Source organism: Morchella importuna (genome assembly GCF_003444635.1).
Source record: "Morchella importuna strain M04M26 chromosome Unknown Morimp01GS024, whole genome shotgun sequence".
Lineage (NCBI taxonomy): Eukaryota > Fungi > Ascomycota > Pezizomycetes > Pezizales > Morchellaceae > Morchella > Morchella importuna.
Genome location: NW_025763421.1, coordinates 454,641 through 471,617, shown reverse-complemented (window position 1 = coordinate 471,617; position 16,977 = coordinate 454,641). Strand labels below are relative to the sequence as shown.

Below are 16,977 nucleotides of genomic sequence, written 5' to 3'. Positions count from 1 at the left end.
CCTTGAGCAAAATGCAGGGAGTTGGAGCTAGGGAAATCGCCAGGAGCTATATAAGACGAAAAATCAACGAAGATAATAGTATTCAAAGCTGAATTGAAATTAGTATTAAAAATTGAAATTATCTGCAGGCTCAAGCCTGAAGTAGAAATAAAGAAGAGAGAGGAAGGGAGACTTGAAAGAGTGAAAGGAAATGGAAATAAATGGGGAGTAAAGAGTGCTAGACAGAGAATGAAATTTCGACAATCTCTCCCACAATTCCTAGGCAATAAAGATACTGTCCACCATCGCCATGCACCATGCCATGCAATAGGTTCGAGCGTCCAAACATCCCGGCTAGTTGTGTGGAGGATGCCTGTTCAGAACGAGAGTCTATGAGCTATACTGAATCTCTCAAGAGGTTTGGTGATATCAGCATACCAGAGCCGAAAGAGAGTATTTACTGCAAAGTTAGTTAATCAGCCCCCACCACCAAGGGAGTGAGGTAAGTTGTGGAGCATTTTCTGGGCAACACAATTTACTCTAACGAAACCTCGTCAAATCTCTCCTCTCCAAGTTCCAAGTTCTGGAACTTCTCCTGCTTCCCATTTGGCTGTGATGTTGGCTTCTTCCTCTCGATTCCGACCCTGCATGGCTGATGCGTTATGAGGACCAAGTCCTCGTCATCTTCGTCCTCAACTGTTTCGAGCTCTTCTTCGTAGGCAGCGTCGCGCTTGAAAATCATCGACTGTTCCACCTCCCCCTTCGGAGCCTTGTCGGGAGCTTTCTTTATGTCTTTCTCTGCCAGCCGTCAGTTAGGAAGGGTTCCTACATATACTCGGATAGTTATTTGCTTTTTTTTACCTTCTGTATCTTTGTCTGCGTAGCCTAGGGCTCGGTTTAGACACTCCTTTGCGATGTTCTTTGTTGTCTGTAGCTTTTCTAGAGCTCCTTCCCCCAGCCGGGAGAGCATTGTAATAGTGTTATTGTTTCTACAAGAAATTTTGAGGTGCAGATGGTAGAAAGGTTCTACATATAACTCAGGTTAATCGGAGGGCGTTTGAGGCTGCGATCCTCAGTTATCAATGCAATCTTCAGAAGGTAGATCTGCATTCCCATTCTATCGTTTTGACGCTTGGAGAGGATGCACCGCGTCACACGCCAGTATCGTGTGATTGAGGAAATTAAGAAGTGGTGGTGGGGCTTGGATCAAGAGGAGAAAAATGAGGAGGAGGAGAGGGACAGAGGACCCTGCGAAACTGCAACCCTAGTGGTGGAAATTCCCCCCTCCAAAAAGGATTGGACATGAGTAATCGGTGACCTAATTGCCTGATACGATTTTCTCGAGGATCTGGATTTTTGCGTTCCCGAAGGAATTTAGTGCCAAACATTAGATGAAACTACATGTATCCTCTATAGGCTTCTTATTAGATCTTGAATCGTAGAGACTAGCAGATAATGCTTTAAGCGGCGTGGAGTACCAATCTAAATTTAGACGTAATAATTGTAGGCAACCAAATTGAGCTTTCTGGGGCTGAATATGAGCGAGAAACACCTCGGCGTACAGTTTGAGAACTCCCGAATTCAGTCAATAGAACCCAGAGTGGCAGAGGGACATAGGCACAATATTGGATTGAAACTAATACAAAGCTCGGCCGGGTATCGAGCTCTATAGTTCTTGGTGAATTAAATCACCTGACCCTGATTCTAACCAGTTCCTCGCTTCAAAGTTACAAGCCTAGCGGTTTATTCATAATCAATCTGACATACTTTAACTCCTACGTAACAAACACATGTAACCATTGTGGTAATGGCGAGTTGATAATGTTATTGACGATCTCGTACCTACATGTACATGTACCTAGCTGTACCTACTAGTAGAGCTTTGAGGCTGAATAAGCCTTGTGCGACGTCGGCTGTCTAACTCCATAAAGTAATTCCAGACTACAGAAGTCCTGACAGCTAACCAGGACCTTAATTAAGATCTACGAACAGTCAAACCCCCTGGGCTCCTACAACTTTATGGAGCAATCTCGCCTTGGAGTCTTCTTGATACTCATAATCATCATCCTACTCGCCCCCGATGGCAACTCACCCACACAGCGACATGAGATCGACCACATTATCGAGAGGGAGAAACTAGAGCTCGAAACACTACGAAACTCGACGTTTGGGAAGCCGGGAAACTTAACTGGTATCAATACTGAGAATGAGTCGGTGTTCCCGTCAGATCTAGTCAGAGGGCAGGTGCGGAAGATGAGGGAAGATGTGATGGCGGATTACTTCAGGGGTGATCACAGTTCAGAGGTCCCGGTCAGAAATGTTGGGAGCCAAGGGACAAATAATGGAATAGAGAAGGAACTGTTAGCCGAAGTACAGAAATCGGATAATAATGCTCAGGAAAATAAAAACAACAAACGTGCTCCTATATTGAATGGGCCATTACCACTGTATCGGAACGTGTCAGGAACCTTACACGGAGAATGGAGCCGCGTGAAGCTTCCGGGACTCCTAATACCACAGTCGAACATAACGTATCAAAAGAATGTCACTGCCGATAGTGGGAAGATTACTTTTAATATCGAGGAAAAGGAGCCTGGGAAAGTTCAGGAAGTTGGAATGACTATGATGATTAAGAACGAAGAGGGTGGCGATTCGAAAGAAATTACCTTATATGGCGTGCATTTTACGGACTCTGGAGAGATGGTTCTGACAACTTCTTCCGAGAGGTTAGTTACACTGGTCAAACTTGCGGCTTTCTTCGCTCTTATTGGGGGGCACTTTGTTAACTATTCTACTGAGCAGATTTTCAGGAATATTCGCGCTTCCCCACTTTACTCTTACAGACGAATCATATAATCTTTCCAAAACTCTTCTGCTCTCGTCAATCTCAACAGCAATACAAAAGCAAGAGGATTCATCGCACTCCAACTCTCCCTGGCAATCAGGCTCCGACCAGGTCTCTGATCCACGCTGCGAATATATTGTGTATATTCAATTTCATCCAATAGATACCCCAGAATTTTCAACTCCTCTCATGTCATTCTTTCCATTTGGGCCAAATCCGTTGCAATCGCAACAACCCATGACGCTAGAAACCATCCACGAGATTGAGCAGGAACTACGTCGTCCTACTGGTGCACCTGTTCCACCTGCACCCCCAATAATCCTTTCCTCTATCATCTATTCCCCTACATGTGGGTTCGTTCTTAGCACAAAGGGATCAGAGGGATTGAAGGTTGAGAAATACTATGATAAGGCATCCAATTTCGCATTGTGTGCTGCGTCTGTAATGATTGTGCAGATCTGGTTATTGATCAGACAAATGAACGAGAGTAATACGCCAAGTACGGTTAGCAGAGTTAGCTTTTGGACTATGGCTATGATGAGTGTGGTAGATGGCTACTTGACTATAGCATTTTTAGCAGTTTCTATCTTTGTGGGTATGTTAGGTCGTTTCCAATCTGGCGACACAAGTGTCGAAGCAGGATTAATAAATTATTCCAGATTCATGTTTTTTGCCGTTGGTTTCAGCGGCATTCTTCTCTTTTTTGCTGGTTTCTCTCTTTGGTATGCGCTTTCTAATGACAATATACCGCGTCCAACGGCCCGAACGGCGCGCAAACCCACCAGCTGCTCCAGCGACAAATACAACGCCAGCCCCTGTCCCAATAAATCTCTCTGCTAGTGGGCTTCCAGCCCCTGTAACTGCTGCACCACAAACCCCTGTTGTTCTTCCCCCAAACCAAGATACCAATGATTCCGATGATGACGGAAGACAAGACCTCGGGATGCTGTACTCTCGCTTCTACTTCATTCTCTTGGGATCCATATTTCTATCCCTTCACGCAACATCTTGGCCGCCTTTCTTCAGAAATATCTTTATGAATAGCGCTGTAATCTTGGCAAACAGCTTCTGGTTACCACAAGTCTACCGAAATGTCATGCGCGGATGTCGAAAAGCCTTCACCTGGGAGTTTGTGGCTGGGATGAGCTTTTGTAGGATCTTGCCAGTGTTATATATTTATTGCTGGAAAGACAATATCTTTTATATAGAGCCAAATTTGAAGACGGCAGCTCTGATCATAGGTTGGGTCTGGTTCCAAGTCTGTGCTTTAGTGAGCCAGGAGGTGTTTGGGCCTAGATTTCTGATACCAACAAACGTAAGTAATTCATCGGTCTCTCCAAATCTTCGCTACTAACAATAATCTTAGCTTCTCCCACCGGCCTACGATTACCACCCGATCCTCCCCCTTGACGACCTAGAAGCTGCAGATCCCCAGATCCCTACATCGCCATCCACTGTACCTGGGGCAAGAATCTTCGATTGTGCTATTTGCATGCAATCAGTTGAAGTGCCCACAATTTCCAGTGAAAACGAGGCAGGTAGAAGCGGTGGTGTTGGGTTACTTGGGAGGAGAGGATACATGGTCACGCCTTGCAAACACGTATTCCATTCGAATTGTTTGGAGGGATGGATGAGGTTCCGGCTGCAATGTCCGATTTGCAGGTATGTAGCTCTGAGTCTCGAAGTTTTTGGGCTCGTTGAACTGATTTTTCCTCTTTAGAAACCCGTTACCGCCGCTGTAGAAACCGCTTTTTTAGTATATTTTTTAATCTGGGTCTGGGATTGGGGGGTCTGGTTGGGTTTTATGTCTTGCTTCCGAGGGTTTGGTACTGCGCATGATCGATTTTACTTTTAGATATTGAGACTCTTATACCTGCATTCATCTCTTCTTCTTCTCATGTAAATCAAATGTAAATTACACGTACATATTGGTACAATAGATGGCGAATATAGCTGTGTGCTTACGTATGCATATGCACCATAGAGCTTTATAAACCCATTATTTCCAGTATTTTGGTGCTGGGGATAGTGGTTGCCTGGGCGATGACTCCTCAACTCGCATGTTTCGTGGCTTTAAACGCTGGAGGGAGAGTTGGTCGGTATTTGGATAAAGCTTAACATCAATCGAACATAGAAACTCTAAGCTCCCCACTCATGACCGTCGCCATCAAAACCAGCTCCCCAAAACTAGAATCGTTCAACCAACACAAAGAACGTCGTCATGCGAGTCTCCCCACTATCCCTCCCTGCACAATCTGTTTTTCGCTATGATCTTCAAGATGACCTTCTCAATGACCTGGTCAAGCTTCGAAAAGCGGCCTGTGATGACGGTGATGTGGTTTTCGTCCTGCACGGCCACGACAGTGTCTGGGTCCACTCTCCACTCTTCTACGTCGCATCTGGGAACAAGCTGCCGACTGAATTCGGGAACGTTATTGGCAAAGCAATAAACGACCGAGGCAAAGAAGTGACGATAATATCTGTGCCTGAGGAAAATCGACCTTTTGTCGAAAGGTTTCTACAAAGAAGCTATACTATAGAGTCCCTGGAATTACTTTGGAAAGCAATGGGCAGTGATGATGTGCGTTTGAAAAATAAGGACGAGCGTATGGAAGCCAGCACCAGAAACATGAAATCAACACTACCTGAGTCGATGTTACCAGACTTTGAAATCAGTTTAGGGGATCTTGACGGCGAGGAAACCAATGGATGGCCGAGGTTTTCAATAAAGGTTCACCGGTTTTTGCTGGATATCAGAGTCGAGTACTATCAAATCAAAACTCGTGCTGGTTTAAGATTCAAGGATCCAACGCCACACTGTTCAAAATTATCAAGGGCTATCTTTACAGATTTCTCCCTTTGGTCCATAGCGATGCATGTGTATTGCGGGATACCTTCAGCTATTTTTGGGATTGATGCAAACCTCCAGGATTATATCACAGAACCTGAAGTGGACAAAGAACCCCGCTGCAGCGAGTTGTACAAAAAAGGACTACTCCCAGCTGAGGGCATTGAGGATTTATTCCTACAGATTTCTATGGCTGCAAACTTTTTTCTTGTCACTCAATTGGAGGATTGGGCTCACTTTCAAACTTATAGACTGGCACATCAATTTCGGTGTACCGGAAACGGATGTGCTGAAGTAATTCCATACATTCTCCAGGCAGTTTATGATAGCGATGTGACGGATGAATGGATGTTCAATAAAGGGATGTCTTGGTTTTCTCTGTTACGAAATATCCCGAGCCTATGGAAAAAGTCGTTAATTTCCAAATCGAGTGTGCTTCCTCCTTTGATTGAAAGAATAAAGAGTTATACTGTTAGAGACGAGGATGAAGACGAGGATAGAGAAGAAGAAAACAGGTTTATAAGAGGGGAGGAAGCTCTTGAACTGTTCATAAGGCTTTGGAAGTTAAGGCAATACACCTCACTAACAAAAATTGCGGATAAGTGGGACAATGGTCTAATAAATCCGCTCATGGAGCATGCAATCGAGGTTATTTTAGAGGACCTTAGCAACTCTATAGCCTTCACCATCAACAGATTAAAGGACCTACGAATGAGTAAAGGCTTCTCGAAACTCGCTAGTGAGGATTTGGTACGGAAGATTCTCGACAAAGCATCTTCGATGGAGATTGAAGGACACTATTGGTCTAATATTGAGGTATTAAAGGAACTCATCAAGAAGAAGGAGGCGCCTCGTAAGGAACCACCCCTTGAGGAGAAACTGGATTCCCAGAGTGAGTTGAATCCAGAGAAAGATAAAGAGAATGGGGGTTTGGAAAAGAGCGTGACAAAGGTTGAAAGTCGCCTAAAGGCCTCTGCTTCACCGTTTTTTCCCCGTGGAATTCCCGGGCTTTTGGGAAACCAGGAAGACGTTCCAAAGGAACTCATTTGTCCCGAGATCCCCTACCCCCACGGTAATAATGCATCACAGGATGAGCCAAGTGTTGGTGATCAGAACTCTGTAATATCCGAATTGGGGGGACATTTACCTCGCCCTGCATCTGGGCCCCTTGCTGAAATGACTATTTTGCAGTCAAAACGTCAAAACTATAGGGGTCGGCGATATATGTCTACTCCCTTACCCAAAGGGGAATCACAAGAAGAGAATGAGGGAAATGAGAACAGGAGGTTTACAGGTCCATCAATAGGTGGTGCTATTCCATTTTGTCAACAGATGAAAATGACCAATCTATAAGTCGTGGTTGGGAAGTGGTTGTTGCACGTGAATATATTTACTCCATAACTCGTTAGAGAACGTGTCTCGAGAGATTTGCTTCGGATTGGTGCATGTTTCTGATCTTTTTTTGAGGCATGTAGTGATTTCACTACATGGAGAGATAGAAAAGAACAGATAACTTAATCGATAAATTCATCTTATAAATTACATGGCAGCATTCACTGATATGTATAAGCTAGCCTAACCTTGTTCTACCCGGTGTGTTCAGCTTATTGTCATAGAGAGACGCCTCACTCCCATGATGCTTAGTCGATTATGTACACAGCAATCAACCCGTATATATATTTACAACGTATTTATATCGATTCTAGTCGAAGTTTTTTAATCGCATCGCACCGTTATTACCTAGATCCCCTAGATGGTACGCCCCGTAGACTGATTGCCTGCGGCCTCTTAGATCATTGGATATCACTCGCATAGTTATCACTCCCTATTCCACCAATAAAATGATTAGAGTAGTTCAATTATTTTTAAATTATGCTTTTGTACCTAATGGTACAGAACGAAACACTTTTTCTATCCGGATACTGTTTCATAATCATAGATTATCACTCGGTGTGTTGAAGGCCAATTTTTTATACGATACTCTATGATCCAGTATTTGAAACTAGTCAAACTTCGTACTTACCAGAGATGCTTCTATATATAGCATGCATAACTGACTTCTCAAAGCCTCTGTGCAACTGCTAAACAATTTTGTCTTCAATAGTTATTGCTAGGTATCATGACAACTAGACACGGCCAGTATAGAACTGTTGAGCAAACAAAAGAAATGACCAGGCCACTGGGAAGAACCGTATCTCCACATGGGCTGCTAGGCCCGCCAAACCACCAACAATGACATCAGGAGCAAAAATATCTGCGAACGCATTCATAGGCTTTATCCGCTTCCCCCCCCCCAAAAAAAAAAAAAAATAAAAAGCTCAATATACTTACCGGATTTCATATTTTTTCCAACCCTAATCCTGAGGAAGAACATGCAGGCAAGAGCTCAAAGTTAAGTCCGTCGAAAAGAGGCTTTTTCCCAAATCCCAATCAGGAAGCAGAGAGAATAAAGGGCCAGGTAAGTACATAAGTAAATACCTACATCTCTCTACTATAACTACCACCAGCGTCTAGGAGCTCAGCAAATACTCCAACCTTGGATTGAAGTAACCCCACAGAGAGGTATGTGTTGACTAGTATTATTAAGAGCGGTTTTGGCTTTGGCGAGCGGATCGACGCTGGATGTTATAGTAATAACGGTATGCTATATGATTGCAGGTATTTATATATACAGCTCTAGCTACTCTAGCTGATCCATCTCTATAGGCTCCTTATATAAACCTACGACGGCTGGAAGTAGTAGGATATACTATGATCAGGGTATCTCGCTCCCAATAGAGTAGAATGACGTCCTCGAAGTAACTCAAAACAAAAGCCAACATGTTACATACAGTGCCTCAAAAATATGGAAGAGTCTTCACTCTGCATAGAATACAAGTGATATGCTTACTTTCTTGGCCATAGTCAGTTCCCAGATTCACTATAAACCTACCAATACTCCCCAGAAACAAACAGTGTCGGAGGAGTAACCGCGCGTAATAGGCGCGTAGGAGCTCATTTGCCTGGCGCACTAGATAGCGCCGAGATCGAGATTATGTATTAAGTATTGACTGTGGTGTTTTGTGTTTGGGCACTTGGCGGGGTGTAAGTAGGTGTGGGTACGTTTAAGGGCCCCCTTGGAACAATGGAAGAACAAAAGCCCGTGATAGCATTGGTTGGTTGTGGTGCAGGTGGGGAAAGTTGGTAAAAGACATAGCTAGGTCTATGGATATCTAAACCTGGAGCAGCTTGAGGCAAACATAACAATACCTCGTAAACCGCACTAAATTACTATTATTATCGATTCCACTCGATCTGTGCAGCTCTCACTCTTTCTTTTTTCTTTCATAAAAGAAAAAGAACAAAAGTACTGCAGATTTCGTCGGACCGAAATCTACTACTCCCACCTCTGGATTGAACCATGGACCTTCTGCAGTCGAAGACCAGGCACAACCTCTCGGTGTCCAGCAGGCGAGTCATGCGGAGAACCGCTAGGCCACTCGCCCATAGGTGTTCTTAGCTGGAAATGATACTTAGCCGCCAAGGCAGGTCGGAGGTGCCTAACCGATCCAGGTGCGCTAGCGCTTCGGGGCACCAACAACGCTTCTGGTTCAGGAGTTTGTAGCAGCTTTCATACAGATATCAGCACAGCACAATTATAGCCCACACATCTAGTCAGATAAGCGCTCTTCAAACTGTCTACCATTTGTAATCATCAACGTCTGATAAATGTAGTCTCGACAAATTAACTCAGGAGTTAAGCGGATTCTGATCCCCCATTGATTAGGGCAATCCTGCTCAAGGATTTCCTATTTAAGTAGAACTCAAGCTGTAGCTAACTATTATATACAATAAATACATCAATAATCTCCTTCAGCAATTATTACTACAGTAGTAGCAGTGAGAGTTATGTGTAATAACACTGGGAAGATTATAATCACAGATCATCACTCGGCATTTCAGATGGCAAGCACTACCACCATCAAAACGGCTCTTGACGGCTTTTTATCGCCCAGGGAGAAGAATCAGCTATCTTGACCACGCACAGTCTTCCTAGCTCAAACGCCCGATGAATCAACCAATAAATAAATCAATAACCAGGTTCAAACAAGGTTTTTCACACGACATGCCCCCTTCCAATCCCGCTGGATTTGACACACGAAAAACGTCGCCTGGCGGAACCAAACATAAGGTTGAGCGGATGCGAGCCGAGTCGAGATAGCGGGGGATAAAGGGTGCGATAAGAAAATCACACGTGCACCAACAGTCACTCGACTTTCTTTTTGGCGCAGCTACTTGGTACCACCTGGCCGGATTGGGACAATAGCAGAATTACTTGGATGATAAGGAACCTTGAGGGAAACAATCTAGATATTTTTTTTTCTCTTTCTATGGAATAATAGGATATAGGGAGAATAGAGGATCGATGTGAATAAGAATATGGAAAATATAAAAAAACCACCCATGAAAGAAAAAAAGGAAAATAGGAAAATAAATAAAATCCCAGCAGTCCCCCTTTCCAGTGTAACGCCATATCCTCTATTTCAAAAGTAGTATCCCATGTGTCCCATTCATCCGCTTGTTCGTTCGATCCATGTCCCCGTTGTATCGTTTCGTAAATCGCTGTCGTCCTAAGTGCCCTCTTTCAACTCCCTCAACCACGCACTCCCACTCCACCTCTTCGACCTCCTCTTCAACTTCTTCTCCTCTCCCACACTCATACTCCTCTCCATCCTCTCATCTCTCTTCACCTCAACCCTTGGCTCCTCCACACCCTCCATCATAGTGCCCAGACTCCCAAAGCTCCCCCATGCCCTCTCTGCCCATTTCGGCCTGCAGTTATGGCAGGCCCTCGCCGAACACATATCGCAGACATAGACCCAGCGGAACCAGTGCTGCTTCCTGCATCTCTGGCAATACTCATGCGCCTCCTCCTTACCCTGCATCTTGAGCTCCTCAGGCGTACTTGTGCTGGCTGCAGTATAGTATCTCGTCACGCTCTGATGCGTGCATTTCGAGAGCCTTGGTATCGCTCTGGGCACGTACTGGGGCTGCTGCGAGATGGGCGGCGACTTCTGGAAGCCGAGGGAGGAGAAGATGGAGGATGAGGTGGAGAGACGTTTTGAGGGGGTGTTGTTTGTGGTTGTGAAGAGCTTTGAGAGCGGTGGGGCGGGGAGCTGGTGGATTTCGGCTTGGAGAGGCTTGGGCGTGGGGAAGGATGCAAAGAAGAGCATTATTGTGGCCGGTGGGGTTGAAAGGAAGGAATGATGAGTTGGTCGTGTGAGGATGTAAGTGGGTTACTACGGAGGTCCAATCAAACCACTGAGCCCGCGGTGGTAGCAGTGTTCGTAGCAATAGTATCTGACGGTACTAGCTAGTAGTACTAGTAGTAGTAGTGTCTGGTAGGAAAGTAGGCGGAAGTTATAATTCCGTCGTATTAATACCAGAGCACCAAACCACGGAGCCGGGAAAAGAAAGGAGACGAGAAAGGAAGGAAAGAAAAGAAAAAAAAACACCAACGTGTTGGTGGGGGGATGGGAATGTAAGTAGCTGACAGCTAGCTAGTTGTAGGGCAGTTATCATTATTAAGGTGCAGGAACAGCGAATACGAGCAAGGGTTAGGGCTTTTAGTAGCCAACCAAAGTGTGAATCAAGATAAGATAAGATGCTAAGAGGTGCCAGCTTAAGTCGTCTTCGGATCTAAACAACTCCGCCGCACCCTGATCTGGGGTGAGGGATGGAGATGAAACGAGACATTGCGCGCACGCACTGTCGTAGTTAAATGCGCCATGGGGTGGGTAGGTGTCGAATGGAGTATGGGTTCTGTAATAGGTGGGATCTTTGTACTCTGGAGGGCCTAGAGTAGATACTGCGGTCTGGAGTGTAGGTACACTTGAGATGCACATATGTACCCTACTCTATCATGTAGGGTAGTTCCTGTAGAGCACATACCCTACTTATTAGAGTAGTGATCGAGCATGAAGCGAGTCTAGAAAAAAACTATTCAACCACTGAACACTCGAATGAAGATCGGGGAATTCGTAGATCTTGCAAGACGCGGATAACTACAACAGATAGATTGGGGAACCAGGCGCAAGCCGGGACGGGAATCGGCGAGGATCATTAGGATACCTAGATTCGGTTCCCTTTTCACGCACACCAGGTCCTGCCTTGTTCAGTACTCTATGTGGTGGTGCACTTTGATAGTGCAACTCTAGGGTCAAAATACCGACGTTGAGATGGATTAAGGGAAGAAGGGAAGAAGGGAAGGGCGTCTAATTTTAAACTTGATTACAGGCTTTACCCACTTCAAAGGCGGCAAGCTGAAAACACATATGCAGAGGGGAAATTGGGACACTAGTCTGACCTCAAAAGAGTAACTACATGTAGTCTCGCAGCTCGCAACTCGCAGCAAGTTCAGGCTCAAGGAGGTCATATTGCAGGATCACAGGTGTTGAGTAAGGCAGGCAGCGGGTATGGGCGGCGCGGCGGTGGGGTGGAAGTGGTAAATAGACTCAATTCTCAATTCTCACGAGCGGACAACCCCGATATCCGAGCAGCTGAATATCCGATTTGACTCGGTTGCTGCTCAATCGCACAGCCTCGGTTCAATTGAGAGCTCAGCAACAACAGGACAAGATCGAGAAAGAGAAAGAGACAGTGTGAGAGGAGCGCGAGAGAGAATTGGCCCTGAGATAATAGTAGTTCAGCCCCTCTCCCCCCCCTCCCCCTTCCTCTTCACCCAACCACCTTTTCCACTTACTACCCACCACCACCCACACCCACCGCAGTCAGTGTTTATTGCTGCACGACCCCACACTCAATCGCGCGCTCTATTCTCTCCATCTGCGGGCCTCCCTCCTCCTCTCTTACTTGCTTGCCCTCTCACCTCCTCTCTCCTTCTTCCCTTTTACTTTTCTTCCCTAGCGCTCCTCATCTCTCTCTCCATATTTCCCTAAGCAGCCCTACAGAGCTACAGGCCAACATTTAATTGTTGCATCTCAATTCTTCGTTTATCGTTGTTGTTTTTCCCCAAACAAGGTTTGTCGTATTCTCTTTTCCCACTCGTCCCTTTTTCGCGCCCAGCATCATCCATAAACACGCGTTGCACCTCTTTCCTGTATGGCCTGTACCTCAAACCCAGCCCAACCAGGGGGAACACGACAACAACCCAACCCAACCCCATCCTCCGTCGTCGCCGCTCATCCCTCCTTCTCCTTCTTCTCCTCCTCGTATCAAAAAGTAATAAACAAAAGTCGCATCACTAACTAATTTTATCTAATTTTCAAATAAACAGCTAGCATATCGTAGCAATGGCAGACATCACTAAAGAAGTCATCCGAAAGGAGATCTCCTCCATGACCTCCTCCACTAAGCACAAGACTGGTGGCTTTGGGGGAGCTGGCACTGGATATATGCAGGTACGTGTGTGCTTTGACTTTTGAGCGCGATGACCTCTTTTTTTGCGTGATTACTCGGATACTAATGCACCTCTAGATCTATCTCAGGCAGCTCCAAGACAATCCAATGTAGCTTGCCCCATCTTTTGCTATTTCTGCCCACTTTGTCGCCTGGGTCGAGTCGCGCGCTTCACGATGGAACAGAGTACTGACAAAACATGCTAGGCGGACCAAGATGTTGACCTCCGGAACTCTCTCTGCCCTGCAGGAAGTTCTGGCCTCTGTGATCGCCCGCGACCGCAGTAAGAATGGCTCCTACCTGACCCCCCGTGTCCCCAAAATGGCCTTCTACGGCGCGCTTATCTCCGCGCCTCTCGGCCATATCCTTGTAACTCTTCTCCAGAAGGTCTTTGCCGGCCGCACGTCTACCAAATCCAAGATCGCCCAGATCGTGGTAAGCAATCTTTTGGTCTCGCCGATTCAGAACTCCGTGTACCTGGCGTGTATGGCGATTATCGCCGGCGCGCGCACATCCCACCAGATCCGCGCGACGGTCAAGGCAGGGTTCATGCCCGTCATGAAGGTGTCGTGGTGCACTAGCCCGCTCGCGCTATTGTTTGCGCAGAAATTCTTGCCGCCCCACGCCTGGGTGCCGTTCTTCAACCTAGTCGCGTTCGTGATTGGGACATACATCAACTCGATGACTAAGAAGAAGAGAATCGCGGCGCTCAGGAAGAGAAAGGTTCGTCCCAAGACCCTGGACCCTGGAGCGTGAAGACAAGGTGGTTGGCTAACACCCCCGAAGTTGTACCAGGAGAAGAAGGCCCTGTCGGAGGAACACGTCACTACCACCACCAACGAATACTTCCTCCGACGGGACTAGGAAGAGCGCGGGGAATGTAGGAAATAAACTACTTCCTATCCTCTCTTTTCTTCTGTCTTTATACCCTTGCTCGCTTCTTTCTCTCTCTTTGGGACTTCAGCACAACACGTATCAACAATAACCAACACACGGGCGGGATGGGATGTGATTACAGGGAAATTCCCAGCATCTCAAACTCACCCTTAATCAGTCACACACACAAAACCAACCAATCCTTTCATTGCGAATCCTTAGCGCTTCTTTGCCTATAAATGGACGTTAGAACTTCACTCGCTCTTTGAAACTACAGCTTCTACAGTCACAGGGGGAGGAGAGGATCTACTTGCTTATCTTGTGGACCTTTTTCTTGAGTTTCTTTTCCTTGTTTTTTCTTCTTTTCTTTTGTTGTGGGTTTTTCTGGGCCGGAAGGAAGGGGGTGGAAAGGGATTGGTTGGGTGTGTATTTGTGCAGTGCTAGGGTCGCAAAATGGGGGATCGGTGAGCAGTTTGTAGTGGAGTTGGGGAGATCCGGAGCGCGGGGAGCATCATTCATGACTATTGTACTACTCTTTTTTTTTATTTATTATGTATTCACTCATATTATGTAGTGTTTTTTTCAAGCGATATGGACGAAATGGAAGGTGTTACTCATAAGTACATACGTTTTTTTTCTTTATATCTCGACGGGTCCCGTCCAATGTTAAATATTACGAGCAGGTTGTATACGTACTTGGTGGGTGTACACCGAATGACAGTTGATGATCCATGACACCGCCTGCCTGTGTGCCTTTTAGTTACCAGGCTAGCTCTCCCACAAGCACCTAGTTACCCGGCCTGTAGTTAACTGCATTCTGATATCACTATCAGAATTTTAAATATTTTTCTCGACCATCCATTTCCACCCCAGAATCCTCACAACCACCACAACCACAACCACAACCACAGAATTCAAAATGGGCAAGATTAACAAACCCAAACAAAAAGGTACCCCACTTCTCCACTTTGCCCTTTTCACACTCCCCAGCTCAGCACCACTAACCCACCCACGCACCCACCAACAGCGCCATCCGGCCGCACCCGCGCCGCCCGCCGTCAAGCCTCGCCCTCCCTCGGGCTCGACAAGTCTCTCGCGACGCTCCCCCGCGCCTCCGACGACCCGGCGCTGAGCAACAAAGAGGCGACCGCCAAGAAGGTTGGCGATGCCATGCTGCGTGCGACGCTGGGTGACAGCGGGGTCAAGAAGCGGAAGCGCGGGGGGAAGGAGGCGAGTCGGCGCCAGAAGGAGCGCATGGGGAAGGCGGTGGAAAAGGCGGAGGCGGTGATGGAGAGGCTGGATAAGAAGCGGGGGGATAGTATGAAGAGGGGGAAGGTGGTGAAGGAGAGGAGGGTGAGTTTACTTTCCAATTGCTTGTTTACGGGTGTGGGGTGTGCGGGATTTGGGGAAGGGGTGCTAATGTGTATGTGTGTGGTGGTGGTAGGATGATTGGGGTGTGCTGAATGAGAAGATTGAGGGTGAGGTGGAGGTTGTTAAGGGTGCGGCGGTGAATGTGGTGGGGTAGAGAGTGTGGGATGCTGCTCTGGTATGGGTAACGGCGTTGGTAGGCGTTCGTTTCGGTATGGGGAAAAAAACTCTCTTTCACTTTCTTCTTTCTCTCTTCAGTAAGAATTGATTTTCGGCCTTGCAGCTGTTTGTACTGTGAAAAGCCCATGGGTTTGGAGAACTGAGACTCACGGATCTCTCATTGTGCGGGAAACAAAGCCCTCCCCGCTCATTGAACGAGCGTGGTGTACAGGCAGCACAGCAAGGGACGCCGAATGGAGCCATTGCCTCAGGTTTCTTGCTGCCCCCAAAGCGTGTGGTAACCAAGCGGATCACATACCCCGTGCTATGGAAGACTCTTCTGTGCCCGTGATAGACCGATGCCCTGAGTTGAGGGAGGGAGTGGGGAGCTGCCAAGCTTCATTTACCCACGAAAGCAGATATCTCAGATCAGCCAGAGCGTAGTGACTAGCTGTTAATGCGATAAAGGGTCTGTCCTTGTGATGGTGAACGATGGATCTAATTCTCGATCGCCAGTCTAACCAGCCGGGTGTGGCGCTAAGTTTTCTCCGGTCGTCTTCTGTACATACTCTGCAGTGTTGATGTGCTCGGGAGTGATTAGTGGCGATGATATTGTGAGTGTGTACGTGTCGGGTTGTTAAGCACTCTCGATCTCAAGGGTGAGGGGCCGATGTAGTGTGTGGCTCACAGAAGATCACTCGGATTAACAGTCATTTTTCCCTGTCTCGATACGTCATTAACGATCGAATAGGGAATATTAATACGGATAATCAGCGATCCGCCAAAGTCAATTACTCATGTTGATACCAAGAGTTCTCGAATTAGCCTTCCCCTTGAAGTTACTTATCAAATGACCTCCACTAATTCGCCCTCTCACCGAGTCCGGCCGCGGTCTTTTACCAATCAGCTTATGAGAGGTCTTACCTGATTTGACGAAATAGCATAATATGAGTGATAAGTCGGGAAGCTCTAGCTCCGAGTGATTATTCGCAATTATCTCTACAGCTAAGGGAGATATCGGGCCATTGTGGAAAATGTGACAATGAATGCTAGATTATATTTATTCATGGATTATCACTCGATATTATTCGACCTACTTCGTCTTTATTTTTTCCACATACCTTCTCAGACCCCATATTCTCATTGAATACTAGATTTTTATAACTTTTATACTTTTTGAACCTGATCTGACCACCCGACTACATAATTTCACTCATCTGCAGGTTACGAAAGATCATGAACTATCACTCACATTTCGTATGAGGATATCTCGATTTCGCTATGTCAAATGTCTATATCCTTACAGGGAGATTGTAGACACCTCCATAAGGGTATGGGACGCACTGAGGTATGGTACATTCCTGAATTCTGGACTGCGAGAGGCAATTGACGAAATCAAGAAAGTCAAGGCAGCAGAATTCTATATTTTGTACAGAGGTGGGTACATGTATCTATATGCTCCCAATCCCCTCCCAGCTTTCCCACTAAGTGGGGCTAAACCACC

The 16,977-nt window shown here is 46.4% G+C and overlaps 6 protein-coding genes across 6 annotated transcripts; 4 read left to right on the top strand and 2 right to left on the bottom strand.

Moving 5' to 3' along the window:
• Positions 1–217: 217 nt before the first annotated feature.
• Positions 218–949, bottom strand: LAJ45_07550 (uncharacterized protein; the record flags this gene model as incomplete). Its single annotated transcript, XM_046117107.1, has 4 exons — positions 218–352; positions 418–439; positions 519–777; positions 841–949. The coding sequence occupies 4 exons, from the start codon at positions 947–949 to the stop codon at positions 218–220; spliced, it is 525 nt and encodes a 174-aa protein (XP_045969752.1).
• A 1,049-nt stretch (positions 950–1,998) lies between these two features.
• LAJ45_07549 (uncharacterized protein) lies at positions 1,999–4,566 on the top strand (the record flags this gene model as incomplete). Its single annotated transcript, XM_046117106.1, has 5 exons — positions 1,999–2,705; positions 2,782–3,419; positions 3,484–4,139; positions 4,191–4,486; positions 4,545–4,566. The coding sequence occupies 5 exons, from the start codon at positions 1,999–2,001 to the stop codon at positions 4,564–4,566; spliced, it is 2,319 nt and encodes a 772-aa protein (XP_045969751.1).
• Positions 4,567–5,045: 479 nt separating this feature from the next.
• LAJ45_07548 (uncharacterized protein) lies at positions 5,046–7,025 on the top strand (the record flags this gene model as incomplete). The annotated part of the gene is made up of 1 exon (XM_046117105.1): positions 5,046–7,025. One exon carries the CDS (start codon positions 5,046–5,048, stop codon positions 7,023–7,025), a length of 1,980 nt encoding a protein of 659 aa, XP_045969750.1.
• A 3,257-nt stretch (positions 7,026–10,282) lies between these two features.
• LAJ45_07547 (uncharacterized protein) lies at positions 10,283–10,885 on the bottom strand (the record flags this gene model as incomplete). Its single annotated transcript, XM_046117104.1, has 1 exon — positions 10,283–10,885. The coding sequence occupies one exon, from the start codon at positions 10,883–10,885 to the stop codon at positions 10,283–10,285; it is 603 nt and encodes a 200-aa protein (XP_045969749.1).
• A 2,124-nt stretch (positions 10,886–13,009) lies between these two features.
• On the top strand, positions 13,010–13,934 carry LAJ45_07546 (uncharacterized protein; the record flags this gene model as incomplete). Its single annotated transcript, XM_046117103.1, has 4 exons — positions 13,010–13,072; positions 13,149–13,180; positions 13,277–13,793; positions 13,857–13,934. 4 exons carry the CDS (start codon positions 13,010–13,012, stop codon positions 13,932–13,934), a joined length of 690 nt encoding a protein of 229 aa, XP_045969748.1.
• A 931-nt stretch (positions 13,935–14,865) lies between these two features.
• LAJ45_07545 (uncharacterized protein) lies at positions 14,866–15,825 on the top strand (the record flags this gene model as incomplete). Its single annotated transcript, XM_046117102.1, has 6 exons — positions 14,866–14,896; positions 14,974–15,299; positions 15,391–15,462; positions 15,515–15,526; positions 15,598–15,599; positions 15,672–15,825. 6 exons carry the CDS (start codon positions 14,866–14,868, stop codon positions 15,823–15,825), a joined length of 597 nt encoding a protein of 198 aa, XP_045969747.1.
• Positions 15,826–16,977: the final 1,152 nt, after the last annotated feature.